Source organism: Helianthus annuus, chromosome 12 (assembly GCF_002127325.2).
Source record: "Helianthus annuus cultivar XRQ/B chromosome 12, HanXRQr2.0-SUNRISE, whole genome shotgun sequence".
Taxonomy (NCBI): domain Eukaryota; kingdom Viridiplantae; phylum Streptophyta; class Magnoliopsida; order Asterales; family Asteraceae; genus Helianthus; species Helianthus annuus.
Genome location: NC_035444.2, coordinates 19,272,789 through 19,291,164, shown reverse-complemented (window position 1 = coordinate 19,291,164; position 18,376 = coordinate 19,272,789). Strand labels below are relative to the sequence as shown.

The window sequence follows — 18,376 nt, the reverse complement described above, 5'->3', positions numbered from 1 at the left end:
CGCAAACCGTCCCTGAATTAGTTAGTTAACTCAAAGTTAACAAAATAAATGGATGGAGTTAAGTTAGTGGACTGAAATGGTTACGAAAATGAAACTAATGGACTGAATTCGCAATTTTTAAACTAATGGACTGAAACTGTTATTTTTGACAAACCTGAGGGACGAAAATAGTAATTAACTCTTTTTTATGTTTTGAACTGAATTGTTGATTTATTGAATATTTGATACTAAAATATAATTAAAGTGTATTATTACAATAAAGCGTAAGTTAGTACTAGGGGTGCAAACGAGCCGAGCCTGAGCTCGACCAGACTTGAGCTCATTTAACATATGAAAGTTTGAGTTTGAGCTCGGCTCGAAGGTAATTTTTCAAGCTCGGGCTCGGGCTCGACTCGTTTAGTATTTATTAATTAATTTATATTAATTATAATTATTATTATACATATAATTAAGTTATTTTTTATATTTATATAAGTGGTAATTATTATTATATAAATATATGTTTAATATATTAATAACAAATATATAAACAGAAAGCTCGTTTAGGCTCGCGAGCCGGCTCGAGCTCGATAAGCGAAGCTCGGGCTCGGGCTCGTTTACTAAACGAGCTTGTTTTTTAGGCTTGGGTTCGGGCTCGAGCTCGTTTTAGCCGGCTCGTTCGAGCTTTTTTTCAAGCCTAGCTCGAGTAGCTCGCGAGTAGCTCGGCTCGTTTGCACCCCTAAGCGTAACAAATATTGTTGATGTGACCAATGATATTTTTAGAAGTAAACTTTTGTTTACTCTATGTGGTTTGGTCGTTTTAACGGTATTGTCTCAGTCATTTTAAAAAGTGTCATTTTACTTTAATAGTTTACTGTGTTTTCTCTCATTTTGCTCCCCGTCTTAAACGACGTTCATTTCCACTGTTAAAAATTGGTCGTGTGCGTCTCACATGAGCGGCATTTAAGTCTTTTCCAATCCATTCTTTTTATCCTCTTCATTTTAAAACCCTAACTTCATTATAGAACTTGGTCACCACCATCCACCACCTTTGACGCCATCACCACCACCCACCCACCACCACCTCTATCGTCATCGCCACCCCCACCCACTCCCCCTACTCTCCTTCACTCTCTCTCTCTCTCTCTCTCTCTCTCTCTCTCTCTCTCTCTCTCTCTCTCTAAGCCGACCAGAAACCATCGACGCCAGGGATTCACGGTGGAATCCTTCTGCTAACACAGCAAATCAGCATCGCCACCAGGGTTAACGTGGACCAGAAACACTCGAGTTCACCACCGGCCCGACCCCAACGGTTTGGTATCGTCCCGATCTGTAATGGGTTCGACTTTGTTCAGATCTGAAAAACGGTTCGATTCTGGCGGCGAACCACGATGACGACAATCTGTTATGGTTTATGTTTTGATCTGAAAAGGGTCTGATTCGTCCTGATCTGAAAAGGGTCCGATTCATCCTGGTTCATCACCACCGCCCCGACTCCAATGTGTTAGGGCAAATTAGGTGGTGTTGGTTTAGCGGTAGCAATCGACGACGACATATTCAAGTTTCTTCTAGATCAGGTTCAAATCTAGTGGTTTCTTGTCCTAGCGGTGATGTTCAATACAAATGGTTCGATTTGCAGGTTTGTAGGTGGATGATGGTAGCGGCGTTGTTGGTGCTGGCGGCGGCAGCTTGGTGGTGTTGGTGATTATACATTTGAATGGGAGATATACGGAGAAAGTGAGTTTAAAGTCAGGGTTTTTGTTTACCAAAACACACCTTTTTGGTTCAAATCTTTGTATCTGGATTCAGATTTTGTTTCTAATATAGTTTATGGTTGATGTGATGGTGGCTAGTGTTTACAATTTATGGTTGTTCTAGGGTATTACGATAGGTGGTGGTTGATGTGGTGGCAGGTAGCGATAGCTAGTGGTGGTGAGTATGTGAGTGAGAGAGCTTGTAAAATAAACAAGTTTAATGTTTATTTAGATGAAAAGACTCAAATGCCCCTATTGTTGTCTATTAAATTAGCAAAATACCCTTCTAGTTAATGAATATTTTGGATGGAATTAAAGCTATAGAGTAAATGGAAAAAACATTGTAAACTATTGTGTAACAACCCGAAATTTATAAAACTCTAAATCAGAATTATTAAGTGTTAATTAAACAGGGACCAGCTAAATAGGAAATTACAACCCAGTTAGTTAGTTAACTTGTTTTAAAGCATGAATGAATTTAAATTGCCAAAATATAAACTAAATATAAGTGGAGGGACCTAGGTTGTATAACTTGAAACTTAATTCAATTAAAACAAATTAAAACATACCAAACACACACAAGAGGTGTGTGTGGTCGACCAGGAAACGCAAGGGCGACATAAGCTCCTGACCAAACCCTAGCTTCCACAAAATTGATCAATTGAAGGTCATAATCAAGTCCAAATCGATTTTCAAGCACAAATTAATGATCACCTAGTTGAAGGAATCATAAGGTATATAAAATCTTGATGTTTTGATTCATCTCAAATTCTTGGTTAATTGTGAAGAACTGAAATTGAGCTTGATTATGTCTTGCATGGGTGAAATTAGAAGTAATATGGTGTCTAGGGATAAACCCCAGATGATTTCTTATCAAAATCTTGCATGAGGCTTGTAAGGTTTTTAATCACCAATGTAGGTGACTAATAAGTTGTAGAAACTTGATGAACACTAGGATTGTGATTCTTGTTTTAGTGTAATCTGAATTCCAAGTGGTAAATTCTGAAATATAGAAGTTAAAACATGTGTAAATATGCCTAATTAAAGTTGGTTTAGATGAAAATTACAAGTCATGAACTTGGTTATGATTATGTAAGAATCTGACCCGCTAGGTGTTTGATAAAACGCCTAAGTGAGGATTAAAATGTAAAAAGTTGGGTGAAAACGCACAGATTCGATTATTATAGAGAATTGTGCGTTAGGGCATATGAAAGAGTTCTAAATTTATTTTGAATTGAACTCTTTAGGCAAGGAATCCGGATAGTCAAGCGGACACGCCGGAGCGGATACGCGTTTGAAAGGTGTGCACTAAAGGTACGCGACTTATAGTTTCGCTACATTATGTTTAATTGTTGGTTTTACGTTGTTATATTGAAATTTGGTAAACAAGAAAAACCGTTAAGTCACGGAAGTGACAAAGTGCATTAGACAAGTAAAACGGGTCAAAACATGAGTTAGAAATAGAGTTTGGATGTGTTTAGCAATGGGGATACCCATTCGGCACCCAAACAGGTCAAAACAAGTTGTGTTACAAACATAGAAACTAATAGCCATCCCTTTTGACTGGTTATGTATCAAGCGTACGTCGTGTAACGGACACGCAAATCCGTTTCAGGAGCATGAGCCCTTGTAGAGGGATTATAGTTCGGAACATTCATTTGTTGAATGAGTCCGAAAGGAATGATTAAATCCTTGAAAATAAGCATGATGGTTATTGCACAAGCAACCCTCTGGAGGGGAGCAAAAGCTCATACTTGGTAAACGTAGAAATGGGTGCATTGGCCTAAAGTTTATGTGATAGTAATACATGTTATGGAACTTGTAAACAAATGGGTCGAATAAATAGACAAATTATAAAACAACTATTTTTGAAATAATATTTTTATGCAAAACGTTTTGATAAACGCGTCCGTAATTAAATTACGGTCACGTAGGAAAAAGAATCGGTTAAATCGGACTTACGGATCCAAAGTTATGACCATTTGAAGTTGAATATAGTGAAAATCTGGAGCTGGCAGAAAATGCAAGTCCAGAAACTGGACCTGCTGGAAAACGTGTTCCCCCGCGCCACACGACGGGAGTAAGCAAATCTGGCACGACACGCGAGGCCACCCGCGCCACGCGAGGAGCCTTCGCGACACGCGACAGGGTGAGAAGTTGAATTTTATTTTATTTTTGATGGTTCAATACTAGAACTCTTTTATAAGCCTTGTATATATGTTATATCTAACTTTTTAAGTGGTTTTGACTCTAGGTACTAATGGGGTCCTTCCGGATGGTGATCAAGCATGTTACAAGAACCGAACACAAATTTTGGATGCTTCCGCGTTAACTTAATCTTGACTAGACAATGTTTTGATGTAAATGAATTGTAATCAATGTTTTAAACTAGTCGGTAGTTGACTAGTAGGTGTTACTTAAAACTTTGCTTTTGTACTTATCATGAATATGTTTGGTCTTTAAACATGAAAATTTTTTGTAAACTCAAATTTTAGTATGAAATTCATGTAATATATTATTAAATCCCGTCCTCTTAACAAGGGTCTTACATATTGGAGGAAAATGACACTTTTTAAATGATTGGGGCAAAACCGTTAAAACGACCAAACCATAAGGAGCAAAGCAGAAGTTTACTCTATTATTAATTTATCTGTTCTAAGGGGTATAGGGGTTACAGTTGGGTCATCATTTGCCACATAGGACCATTATTCATGCGCTACACCACCCCTCCTCATTAAATCACGGTGGTTCGCATTGATTAAACAACGGCAACCACGACCCTCCCATTTGATGATTTTAAGATAAAAATAAATTTAAAAAATAAAGGGGATAATGGTTTGTGTAAAGCTTCGCATTTTTGTACTTTCCTTATTTAGAAAGTTGTATTCGTATTTCTATTTTTAGAAGCTCATATTCGTATCTCTTTTCCAATCTTATAATCCGAGACTTTGATCATAATGGAAATTCATTTTTATACATATACGTGTTACATACTTGTGTTATACGCAATCAATCGTTGAATACTTGTTTATACGCAAAAACAGAGACTCGAAATGCTTGGAAATATTAATCATACATGCAACACATTCATACGATACTTTGATACACTTTGAATACCTAAAAATGGGCTAAAGTACAAGTTTACGACATAAAATAACATAATTACAAAGTGCAGGGGCCAAAAAATGAACATTTTCAGACTGTACTCCCAGGCACCACGCGGGAGAATTCAGGTCCTCCCCAGTGACGCGCAGGAGATGTCCATTCGCATTAGTCCGTTTCCAGCTCCGGGTTGGTCCATTTTTACCACCTTTTTCACCTCCAGTCGCCTCCTAACTCATTTAGCTCTAACCTTAATCAAACTTATTATAAATAGGAGCCTCCATACACTCCTAAACACTTTCCAAACACTTAATCCAATCTCAAACTCTCTAAATCTCTCAAGAAATTCTACATTTTGGGTAGAAAACACCTAGTGTTCTAAGTGAGTTTTCACCTACTTTTCTTTTTCATTTCTTCTTTCAAACTACTTGGACAACCTCTAGGAAGGTTTCCACAAGTTTGCCATGGCAAACTAAGGTGGAACCCCACCACATTTGAGATCCAAAGTGGTATTAAAATTTTGTTTTGATTATACTTTTAGTTACACTTTCTTTAGACATGTTTAACTTATACAATCTTGCACCTACCTTGCTTCTAACCAAACCTATGGTTATGGAGCTTAACTAGGGTTGATTACCCTAAGTTTAGAGGTCCAAACACCTTCTAAACCTTCTGTTTTGACAAGGTTCCAAGCAACCTTCAAATGTTGAAACTTGAAACCATCCAAGTTCAACATCTTCAATATGGTTGAACTTGTGTTTTGGCAAAAGTGTGAACCATGGAAGCTTTGGCTCTCCAACTTTGTTCCACTACCTCACTTGTTGATTTTGTATCTTCATACCCCTAAATCTCAAACAATTTCCATCAGAGGGACAAGGCAACATCACGTCCCCAAACACTTTCCATATGTAGGATGCACGCATCTAGCTAGCTCATTTGGTTGTTTGTAGATTTAGTAGGTTTTAGTCTTATTATTTTCATATTTATGACCAACCGAAATCATCAACAAAGTTCATGATTTTGTGCTTTGGTGAATCATATAATGAGGATTAATGGATAGAAATCATCCTACCTCCTTGCTTGACATACTTGATATACTTGACCATGAGATTTAATCCATAATTATATATATAACCATACTATAATACTAATAACTGAAAGTCAAACAGTTTGACTTCTTCTTTGACTTTTGATTCTAACCCGTTTAGGATAGTTTAGATACTGATTCGAAGTTGTTATATGCTCGTATTATTGTAGGGAATAACCCTTAAAGGTTATACCTTCTGATCATATCGTTTGTCGGGTTTTATGCAAAGTTTATATAATATGCCTAATAATGCCCAAAATGCCCTTTTAATGCAAAGAATGGTTTAAAAATATAATGAACTAATAATCTGAGTTCGAAACTGATATGGTAACATAATGAAATATATTTTGGCATATTAGACTTATAATAGACCCATTCGACCACCTGGTGCTGCATATGCGCGTACGGTTGACTTATATAACATAGTTTATATATGTTAGCCAAATCGGGTCAAAATCTTTCCAAATCAGTTCTAATCAGAATGTATGGTTGTTTGACCCGTATTATATGACTCATAGTACTCGTGAAGGTGCAAACCACATTTTATCCGGTCTCCGCTTAATCTATCGAACCGTACCTATTTATTATAGGTTAACCGGTCTTATGACTTGAATAAGACCCGTAAACATTTTAACGGATCATAATTTCGTCCATTCCAGACTAGGAGCCTCTAGTAAATTGCGCCTGTAATTAGGTTGTTTTGATTACGGTCGTGCTTAATGAATAATATTTTATAAATGTATTATTTGTGGAGTTAATTACACGGATGGTCCGTGTTGTATATGAGAAACTACACATTTAGACTTCATTGTATTGTTTACTGATAATAGACATCTAACACTAATGATACTTTTCATTAACCAGGGTTGACTAACATGTTAACTTTATGTGAAATTACTAATACACTCTTAGTGTTAACGAAGTATGTAAGTAATAATACAGACACTCCTTCGTTCCTCTTGAACCACCATAAACTATCATTCTCCTTCACTTCACCACCGGCCACCATCTTTGTCAACTTCACCACCGTACCACCACCAACAAGAATCTGTGATCGAAATCAAAATCTTGGTTGAAATCAGACTAGGGTCGCCGACAAAGGAGACTCTAGAGGAAGGAGGCGAGTGAGGTCGATATAAGAACTTTGATGGCATTCAGATCTTAGGGAAGATGAATGATGGGAAAGGAGGCATGTGAGGACCAAACGTCTACTCGTCAATGAATAATAGGGACTTAAGATGTGATTTTTCATACTTAAAGGTATAATCCATAAAGCAGGTATATAATAGAGACCATTCATATAATATTTTAATTCATCAATTATGCCTTTTTGGAACTGAGCTAAACAAATCATTGCATATTTCTTAGATAACATGCTTAACCTGTTTTTTATAATTTTCTTGTATAATGTTATCTATCAATCATATTAGGATAAGTTATATTATTAAATAAACTAAACTTTGTACAGAGTATGGCTTCATAAAGAATATTATTATTATTACACTAATGTAATAGAAATCAAATATTTTAAATATAAAAAATATTCAAACAGCCAATTTTACTGCATTTAACTCTATATCTCCATAAAATGTATAGTTTTGTGAAGAAAAAAAAAAAACTAGACAATATCTACAATGCCTGGTTAGATAAAAACCTGAGTATGTTATACTTTTCAATAATACAAATTTATTTTGGGGAAACAAGTTATATTCTGGAAACAAAATAATTGTCACAATAAAGGCTAGCAAAAATCTCAAGACACTGTACATTAACTTCTTTCATAATCCATGTATAGTTTGACAAAAACAATAAAAAGTTAAATGTCTTAATTAAACCAAAACTGTGTTCCTGATATATTGAGGCAACATGAGCATACTCTTACACTCCAACTTCAGTTCCTGGATCTCTCTTCAAAAACTTGAGTTGTGCCTGTTTGGTTTTTTTAACAGCAACTACAGAAAAATAACAGACATTAGAATCAGGCAACATATTTTCATTGTATTTTTTTTACAAGATGAGAAAACTGGATAACAAGTCAAAACAGATAATGGGTAGGGCCAGTTTGACCCGCAAGCCCTTTAAAGGGATGTCTAAGTACAATAGCAACAAAATGTCATATTACTGCCAATAATAGCAACAATATTTGAAAATTGTCAAAAACAGCATTATAATTATGTTTTTTAGCAATCATAGCAACATATTATCATATCTTTACCAATAATAGCAGAGCAATTTATCTAATGGTTGCTATAATTGGTAGACAAAAATGAAAGTGCGTTTGCTATTTTTGATATATTTTTAAGTAAGCTGCTATTATTGTTTAAAGTGTGAAGGATGCCGCAATTTTGCACATATATGATATATCCCTCTAGGCGTTCTACACTACTTGTTTTTTTGGTTTGTGAATATATAGAATCACCGGGGTAACCCTTTACCCAAAAAAGAAATATTTAATGCACTAAATATGACAACAAAAAAAAAAAAAACGTATTTTTACAAAAATGATTTAATATTTTAACAAATGAAATTTGGGATTAAACTTATATGCTTTAGATATACAACTTTAACCCTTTAGACCATGCGTAGTGGTTTACCTCAATAATGCCCCCACCATGGGGCGTTTTGCGACACGTGGCAGTCTAGTCAGCATTGGGCATTATTGGGGGTTATTGCAAAAGTGGCGTAGTGGAAATAATGCCCAATAACGCCCTTCCAATTGATTAAAAACTTAAATAGTGATTGGTGGGGCCAGAGAGAAAGCTACTGCTCCTCCAATATTATTTTTAATTTATTGCAAAAGTGGCCTCCATTAATTAAGTTGTCAGACCATGTGGGGGTTAGCTCAAAAGTGATTGGTGGGTCAAACATGTACAAAGCGTTTTATTTAAAACGCCAAACCATTTTTTTTCAATAAACATGCCATATAACGCCCATGTAATGGGGGTCCGGCGTTTTGCGGCGTTTTTTTTTCAATTTTTTTTAAATACCGCCCCACTACGGGTGGTCTTAGAGATCAAACATAGAGCAAATAAACTCATTTAATCATTTATTAGTAAACGAGTTGAAATTACCTTTATCTTTGCTTTGCTTATTAGATTCTACTACAGTAGATTTCCATTCCTCGTATTTGTGGTTCTCCTCAAGCTTACGTTTCTTGTAGGCTGAAAGCTGCAAAACGTTACAAAAACATAAATAAAAATTAGTTTCAATATTTTGGCAGTGACTTGTAAATGATCATAAGAACTTTCATATGTTGCTTATAAACAAGAACTACATGTACCATCATGAATAGATGGTTTGGTCACAGTCATGTTGTATATAATAGTTACATGTTGCAAAATTAATACTGTGCAAGTCAAAATAAAGTGAACAAAGTTATACATCTTTGCCTTCATCAGATGAATAACCACCATCCTCAGCTTGCCTTTTCTCAGGTAAGGCATCTAACAAGTCTGCAAAATAAGATAAAGTTAATAAATTTCAGATTGTTGTGAGTTATATTATAAAATTTACATCATAAAATGGCAACAAGTGAAAAGGCTATAAGTTAATAGTAAATGAAACCTTACCTCTGTTCACTTTCACAGATTTTGGATCTTTCTTTTCCTTTGACACCCCAAAAACATCATGACAAAGGTCCTTCATGGAGGTAGATACCTGCATTGATTCACACATTTAGTTCATATTTTACACAATATATGTAACGCATGTTTTGTGACACTAGAATGGCTTCTTACACTTGAAAATTCATCTTCGGATGTGCCAGATAGTTCAATCAACTTATTCTTGTCAACCTTGAGCTGTAAAATGAGCCAAATTGGTGTCAAGGAAACCAACTAAAACATAAACAATTACAACTTCTACATGCTTCGAAAGGTTTTAGCATACCTTATGCTTTTTGGCACACAAGTAAAACCCTGTGGCGGTAAATACAGGCCGTGTGAAGTCAGCACTCGCTCGACGTGAAGGAGGTAATGATGCAATAAACCGCTCTTTGTATCTGTAATTGAATGTTATTTAACCATACAATACTCTCAGGTAATGAAACTAAACTACTATGCAACTAAGAATGAACAATTGCAGATATCGAGCATAAATTCTATCCAGCTTATCCTTTTTAGCAAGCAATCATGATTAAAATGTTAATGTAACAAAGAGAATAAACAACTTACAGTGATAATCCTTTCTGAACAAGAGGAATAAGCCTAACACATCCAAATTGAATAGCCAATTCCCTAATGTCAAGCTTATTCCTGTATTTCATCAAGTGATAATTCATGAGTAATCAAATAATAACTACAATGATGGTACAACCAGACAAAGAAAGACGCACATACTTGATACCGATTCCATTCTGCATCACGTTAAAAGATCTAATGTAAGCCTTCTCGGACATTCCACTCAACCTTATCGCAGTCTGGCGATCAAATATCACTTGCATCCTATGGTTATAGCACATCAATAATCACATTAATCATGATTGTATACAATATCAGTTAAAGAAACAATAAGATAACATTCACGAAACAAGAATTAACCAAGGAAACTGAATACGATTTTTAATAATTGCACGTACATATTAGCAGCAATCTCTAGGCAGATGATAGATTTACAAATCTCTCCCTGTATTCACAACAGAAAACACTGAATTAAAATTAGGTCAAACAAATCAACGATAAACGAACAATCGATGCAACAGGAGTGTAATCGAGTAAGAATTAGGTCAAACAAATCAATGATAAACGAAGAAACAATGCAACAGGAGTGTAATCGAGTGAAAATTAGGTCAAACAAATCAATAATACATGAAAAAAACAATGCAACAGGCGTATAATCGAGTGAAAATAATGTGTAATCGAGTGAAAATTAGGTCAAACAAATCAATAATACATGAAAAAAAACAATGCAACAGGCGTATAATCGAGTGAAAATAATGTGTAATCGATTGAAAATTAGGTCAAACAAATCATCTGTCAAATGAGGAAACAATGTAACAGGAGGGCAATCTAGTCAAAATCAGGTCAAACTAATCAACAGTAAACGAACAAACGATACAACAGGAGTGCAATCCTGAGAAAATTAGGTCAAACAAATCAACTCTAAACAAAGAAACGATGAAAATCATGTGAAAATTAGGTCAAACAAATCAAGTCGAAACGAACAAACGATGCAACAGAAGTGCAGAACTTACGATTCCAGCACTGGATGAATCGAATTGAAGATCGGAAACTCGACGGAGCTCAGCGGCTTTACGGACGACTTGTTTCGATTCAGAAAGGCCTATCTTCCGTGCGTACTCTGACAGATCCATTTCGAATGAGAGAGATCAGAGATGCAGTGGATTCAGAGCTTCTGCAATGGTGGTTGTTGTGAACGGTTGAGGATGATATTGAAGAGCAATCATGGCGGGAATATGGAATCTGATGTGTTTTCTAGTTTTTCGTTTCGCGCCATTTGAACAAACCAGAGCACGCCATTTTTTTCCCTCCGTCTTTGTGTGTGTTTCCCCTTTTTTTTCTTTTTTCTTATTTTCTTTCGTCTTACCAGCCTGTAATTGATTTTTGGCGCTAAATATCGAAGTATGTTGTCAATTGAACCCCCTAAAGTTTGTTAAGTTTAACAAAGAGACCCATTGTACCTTTTGTTTTATTCTTAGATGCTTTAATTAAAGATTAAAGGAACCAAAGCTATTTTTAGACAAAAATCTCGATCCCCCTCAAAAATTCCATCACTGAAAAGAAATTCTGGATCCGTCACGGGTGAAAATCACATAACATAAATATCCTTTTTTCTAGGTAGGTTATACATGCATGGCAAATACAAGACTGTGTATCAATTTTTAGTCGAATACAAGCCATTTTTTCGTGATTTTATCGTATTCCCATGTATATTTTGCTAGGAGAATAACAAATAGATTACCAAATCCATATAAGAGATATGATAAACGGAGTATGAAAAAAACTGACCTAAGATATATCTAAGAAGGATTACAAAATAAACAAGTAACAAAAAAAAAGTTTAGAGGCTGTTTGACAACATCTGATCGGTGAAGTGCTGAACCAGTAAGAGGTCTGAACAATTAAGTGCTGAACCAATAAGAGGTCTGAACCATTAATAGCCTGTATAATGGTTAATCGTTCAGAGGCAAATGTCTGACCAATTCAGATTAGGGGTCTTTAACAATTCATACTCTATATAAATCTTAACCATTCAGAGGCAAATGTCTGAACCATTCAGAGGCAAATGTCTAAACCATTCAGACATCTACTCGTGAAACGAATAGTCTGAATCATTAAGTGTTGAACCAGTAAGAGGTCTAAGAGCCTCATTAAAAGGTAAACAAATAGCCCCTTAGTCATATAATTGCTTTTAATCTTCTTACACTACTCCAGCTGCATATAATTGTTTTTATGATAATGGTTAATTACTTTTCCATAACATCCTATAACCGACCTAAAAACATGCCTAAATTCCTTTCGACCAAGGCGTTATGTCCTCAAAACTCCTCAGCGTAGCGACGTTTCTGATAACTATCAGACTTCGACGCTTCCTTGTCTTACAAAAATTTTAACTTTTGTCACATTTTGATCCAAAAGAAATGTTGTATACGATACACCTCTCATACGAATACACGACAACTAGTAGAATGAAGAACTGACAAAGCAATGCAAATAAAACCCCAAATAATAACACATCATTATAATTTAATGCTTTAAATTCATAAAAGATATGTGGTTACGGCCTCTGCTTGGGGGAATAAGCATACAAAGTAACAACACAAACTTAAAAAAAAGACCCTTTTGACCCAAACCCATGCATAGAATCCGTTTTGACCAGTCACCTGACCCAACTCGCTTTGCCAGGCTTAACACGATACATCTGTTTTAAGCAAAATATATAAGTGCAAATGCTAGAGGTTTTCATGGGTGTTGAGAATCATGAATACGCTTGGGCTTACGCAACCTCATACAAGCATAACATCCAATGTTGTTGAAAATCACAAAAACATTTAGAAGCCGTACTATGAAGATGTCTGTGTGGATCCTTCCTCGGTGTCATTCCCTTCAACCAGCTGTAGAACCAGAGAATCAAGTTACTTTTAGTTATGTGCACTTGAACATTTATATGCAAAAGAAACAAATAATTTCGTAAAGGGAAACTGCAAGAGAATGTGATGCAGTAAAAATAAATTTAGGATAAATTACACTTTTCGTCCTTTATGTTTGTACCGAATTGCAACGGATAGCCTTTAACTTTAATAATTACAGTCATAGTCCTTTATTTGCAAAACTCGTTACACCATAGGTCCTTTAACACTAACCAGGTTAAAATTTTGAGTCAAATCTAATTAGATAAGGGTATTCTAGTCATATCATATTTTATTTAAATGATTTTTAATAAACAAAATCAAAAAATAACATATATATATGATGCCCCTTATTTCATTCTCTCAGTCATCACTGCCCAAGTCCACCACCGCCACCGCCTAAGACATGAACACCGCCATCATCGGAGCTACAACATCGACGCGCTCTCTCTCTCTCTAAACTCATAACACCACCACCGCCTAAGTCCACCACCACAACCGGATGTACAAACACCTCCAGCGTCGTCGCCTGTCCTCGTTAACACCACCACAATCGGATCTACAAACACCCCAAACCGTTGGAAGAGAGATATATGTACAGATCTAGTGTTTTTCATCAAACCGTAGCCCCAAATCTGGTGGATTTTGATTCCGGTGTGAGAGAGAGAAGTTATTTCAGATCTGATGGCCGGAAAAAAACGACGGTGGTTGTCGGCCATCTACTCAGGGATCTAGTGTTTTTCGGAGGTTTTTTTTTGGGTTCATGTTGTTGATCTTATTTGTTGTATGTTTACAGGGCTACCGGGGAGACAGATGTCAGATTCAAGGTTCTTTACTGCGGAATCTGTCATTCAGATCTTCACTTTGTCAAGAACGAATGGGGATTTACCAACTACTCGGTTACTAATAAGTTTCAAAATAGGGGACAAATTTTGGTAGGATGATGCAGATCATGTCAAAGTTGTGCTTCTGACTATGAGTAGTATTGCGAGAAGCAGGTATTAACTTTTGGGGCTGAAGTTATTTTTTTAGCACCATAATTGTTTATTTTTTTTAACCACCACCTCCCAAAATGCTTGGTTGCAGATGTGCAAAGGGTTTGCAAAGGGCTAGGGGCGGTGGGTGTGATGTGGTGGTGGCCCGACTGGTGAACGGTGGCCGGAGTGGTGGCGGCAAGATGAGGTGCTGGTGGCAAGATGTGGTGGTTAGGGTTTTAGGGTTAGGAATATGAGGAAGATGAACTGTATATGCAATTTTTGGGTTTTATTTATTAAATATTTAAATAGAAACATGAATTGACTAAAATACCCTTAAATGAATAAACTTAACTGAATTTTTTAACATGGTTAGTACTAAAGGACGTATAGTGTAAGATGTTTTGCAAATAAAGGACTATGAATGTAATTATTAAAGTTAAAGGCTATCCGTTGTAATCTGGTACAAGCATAAAGGATGAAAAGTGTAATTTATCCATAAATTTACCTGATACATGTGCAACATGCTTTTTAAATTATTTAATCCAACATACTTGTCATTTCCTACCAACATATGTGATTTCAATGTGACAAACTTACCAACTTTTTACAGGTAAGTAGAAACAAACTATGCAACTTTTCGCGATTTTAGCAACCAACTATAAATTAGTTACAAAATAGAAATTGTCTTAAAAGTTAGTACCAAGTTTTGCAACCGCTCTCACATGCAAAAAACTGTTTTTTTTTTTTTTTTTTTTTTTTGTGAAAAATAAAGAAAAATTTTAATTTTGAAAGAAAAGATCTTTCTTCAAAACGGGAATATTTATAAATATGGGAGAGGATATATGAATTGTCCCTAAAAATATTTATTAGATGCAATATCGGATGTCAACGTGGCATATATGTCATTATACACCAAAATGACAAATAAGATGTCACGTCAGCAATGTGTGAAAAATAGTAAAACCGACCTATATATTGAACAGGTCATTGGTTGACACAATCAGTAACAAAGTATAATTTCTATTTTACGCCAATAAGTTGGTTTCTAAAATGTGAAGAAAAGCGTAACATTTAGTGCAACAAATATGTTGGTATGAAATCGCAAGTATGTTTCATTAAATGGTTAAAACAGTATGTTGCATATATCAGTAAGAAGTGCATTTTCTTTAAGTTTGTTCTTATATAATGAGAGAAGAAGTTTACCAAAGAGCCAATTTGCTCATAAGCACGCATTACTTTTGGGTCTTCTTCCTCCTCATACCCGAGTTGAAGTATCCGTGGTCCATTTACTGACCAAAATGCCCTTCGACCCGCCCCCTAAAACATCACAATCAGAAAATAAAAGTGTTAGTCCCGGTATATAAATGATTAATTGCACCAATATGTAACAAACTTAAATGTTTTGGTCATGGTATATAGTTATTGATTCTTTTACCATTTAATGAAATTAACCAGAAAAAGGTTACATGGCGGTTTTTCCCCGATTATAGGAACTGTGACAAATATAAGTTTGATACATCAAATTGTAAAAAAAATTGTACATTGCATAGCAATGGAAAAAACGTGAACGTCCTTTACACTTTGATGCAATACAGCCATTAATATATACAAAAGTAATTTCAGTCATATGAAGAATATATATATTTATGTATTACACAATTTTCACTATTCAACCCGTGTGTAATACACGGCTATTATGGTATTTAAGTGTTGCTTATTAATATAGGCCCATTTTTGTGATAAATTCAACCCGTGTAATACACGGTTAGCTGTGTGAATTGTCATATGATGATAAATATACATCAGTTATACCTATATGAAGTTTTTTACATATAATATAATTATATCGTTTCTATTATACAACCTCGTGTAAACCTAGTTAATAAATACAAAAATACCACACAATTAAAAAGAAAGGAATTTGTGATTGATATTACCTGTAATACGATTAAGTAAATAGCTTCCAATGCTTGAGTACGGATTACGGGATCAGTAACCGGTTCACGCTCGATTGAGAGTGCACTTCCTAGTTCAAGAGGCATTTTTGAAGTATCTTGTTCATTATACACCTAAAGATGCAAAACAAAAATCCATTTTTTTTATAAAACAAAAAATAATAATAAAAATAAAATAAACTTGTGTCAATAAAAATATAGATATCACCTTGTTTCCAGCAACTGGTAGAAGTAGAGCTGGCCATAGAAACTCCGATATCAAAAGTAAATTCTGTAGCTGATTATCAGCCTCAAAACAGCAGTTACGAATAGTGCCAGATACCTACATAAGTATAGTTTCAGATAACAAAATGTCCATTTATCAATAAACACGTTCGCATTTCCGTTAAGTGTAAATGTCATACCCCTTGCTTCCGCAATAGGCTTGTAGAATCAAACTGCCTGATAATTTGTTTCAAGAGCCCACGTTTAGGATCCAAAAGAAGCGTTCTCCCCGCTTTGGTTTTCGAAACATTTACAAGTATGGAACCAACATGCCCGAATGGATCATCTGCTCAAATGCAACAAAGAATATATAGATATATAAAAAAGACTACACTTCTTGAGCATCGTTTGACATGGTACCAGAACCAGTTAAAAAGAGTAAAATGCCAATTTCGTCCCTTAGGTTTTGCTAGTTTTGCGACTTTCATCCAAAGGTTTGTTTTTCCACATCTGGACCCCAAAGGTTTGAAATCTTGCCATTTTCATGCAGCTCGTTAACTCCATCCATTTTATCCGCTAAGTCAAGGGTATTTCCGTTTTTTTTTGTTAACTTGGCAATTCGGTTTTTTTTTCAAGACAGGGGTATTTCCGTCTTTTTTGTTAACTTGGCAATTCGTTTTTTTTTTCAGGGGTGTTTGGTGTTTTTACATAAAGTGAAAGAAAAAGAAAACAAATTGCCCTTTGAGTTAGCAAAAAAAATACGGAAAAATACCCCTGACTTAATGGAGAAAAATGGATGGAGTTAACGAGCCGGATGAAAATGGCAAGATGTCAAACCTTTTAGATCCAGATGCGGAAAAACAAACCTTTGTACGAAAGTCGCAAAACTGGCCAAACCTCAAGGACGAAAATGACATTTTACAAAAAATGGAATAAGACACGGATAAAAAAGGTGGACCTTCTTTCTCACTGGATGAAGTACAAAACGATCTCACAAGTTTCATGACATACAAACCCTGCACCTTCTCGTCTCCCACCTAATTTCACATTCAACATAAATAATTAATATTTAATTTGTCTACGAAGATTGGTACAAACTACAAACGAAGAGAGAATGAAAGAACCTGAAGCAATGATTCAACACCAGCATCAAGTTGTGTTAGATTTACAAGAAGCATGACCAATGGTCCGACGATTTCACATCCTTGTTTGTATAAGACGTCCATCGTTATTTTAATTAAACCCATTTCAACCATCTTTGCTGCCAGAACAGAGTTTTGTGACAGGTTTACAAGAGCTTCTGCTGCTGGTTCAGATACCTCCTGAAATCCATAATATGATAACCAAATCAGCTGTCGAACACTTTAACCTTTATTATTCGTATATATTTAAAATCTTTTGGAATATATAGTAATGTATATGTATCAGAATCATGAAAAAAAACGGTTAAAACCACCAAACCGCCAAAAAGGTAGCGTTTAAATCACCAAACTAGTTAAAGCAGCCCTTTAACCTTTCTATTGATATGTAGTTATGTACATGCATTAGAATCATAAATAACTCTTTGGTCCAGAATTTTTGTCAAAACCGACCAAACGACATCATGAACACCCCTAACGGCCGCAACGCACTTCATCATATAATCATCATAAACACGACAGAGAAACAATACACTTCACCACCAAAACCAAAACAAAAACAAATTATGACCTTATTTTCAGCTAACAGTCGCGACAACGACGGAAGGACGGTTTTGGAGTAAGTAGCAAGGGATTGTAAGCCATCCTCTGAACCGGTTAATCCACGAACAATATCAACAGCTGCCTTCTTCACCTAATCATTAAAATTTAACTGAATTGTAATGATATGATATGTAAATTAAGGTTTTAAAAAAGCAATAATGATTGACTAATCGAATCAGCTGATTAAAGTTTAATTGAATTGTAATCACAAGAAATGATGACAGAATAATGTTCAATTATAGAAATTAGGGTTTTAGCATGGAAAATAGGAGAAGAAGAGATTGAACTAACTAACTTGTGGAGAAGGAGATGATAGGAAGTTAATGAGTTCTTCCATTTCATTCGCCATCTTTGCTTTTGCTTTTCTCCTACAGCGATTCAATGAGAAAACTCCAGTTGGATTGTGAGGGTTTAACGGCGGCCAGTTTTCTGTTGATATTTCTTCCCCTATGGCTGTCGAGTCAATTAATAATTTATGAACTAGTAAGG

The 18,376-nt window shown here is 35.4% G+C and overlaps 2 protein-coding genes and 1 long non-coding RNA gene across 4 annotated transcripts; 1 reads left to right on the top strand and 2 right to left on the bottom strand.

Moving 5' to 3' along the window:
• Positions 1-2,348: 2,348 nt before the first annotated feature.
• Positions 2,349-4,180, top strand: LOC110896484. Its single transcript, XR_002567937.1, has 3 exons — positions 2,349-2,467; positions 2,981-3,047; positions 3,988-4,180. It is a non-coding gene; the product is annotated as an uncharacterized LOC110896484 (long non-coding RNA).
• A 3,468-nt stretch (positions 4,181-7,648) lies between these two features.
• LOC110894347 (origin of replication complex subunit 6) lies at positions 7,649-11,427 on the bottom strand. The gene is made up of 10 exons (XM_022141560.2): positions 11,114-11,427; positions 10,499-10,545; positions 10,260-10,364; positions 10,095-10,175; positions 9,811-9,922; positions 9,660-9,722; positions 9,492-9,579; positions 9,304-9,374; positions 8,994-9,090; positions 7,649-7,874 (listed from the first exon to the last, which is right to left on the bottom strand). Exons 1-10 carry the CDS (start codon positions 11,231-11,233, stop codon positions 7,801-7,803), a joined length of 858 nt encoding a protein of 285 aa, XP_021997252.1. The 5' UTR covers positions 11,234-11,427; the 3' UTR covers positions 7,649-7,800.
• Positions 11,428-12,606: 1,179 nt separating this feature from the next.
• LOC110894346 (protein HGH1 homolog) lies at positions 12,607-18,343 on the bottom strand. Of its 2 annotated transcripts, none has more exons than XM_022141558.2 (9): positions 18,183-18,343; positions 17,856-17,978; positions 17,270-17,467; positions 17,104-17,182; positions 16,346-16,491; positions 16,150-16,263; positions 15,924-16,055; positions 15,190-15,303; positions 12,607-12,994 (listed from the first exon to the last, which is right to left on the bottom strand). In XM_022141558.2, exons 1-9 carry the CDS (start codon positions 18,234-18,236, stop codon positions 12,944-12,946), a joined length of 1,011 nt encoding a protein of 336 aa, XP_021997250.1. In that variant the 5' UTR covers positions 18,237-18,343; the 3' UTR covers positions 12,607-12,943. The 2 variants fall into 2 exon arrangements, with proteins under 2 accessions (XP_021997250.1, XP_021997251.1); XM_022141559.2 differs by having other exon boundaries at positions 18,179-18,315.
• Positions 18,344-18,376: the final 33 nt, after the last annotated feature.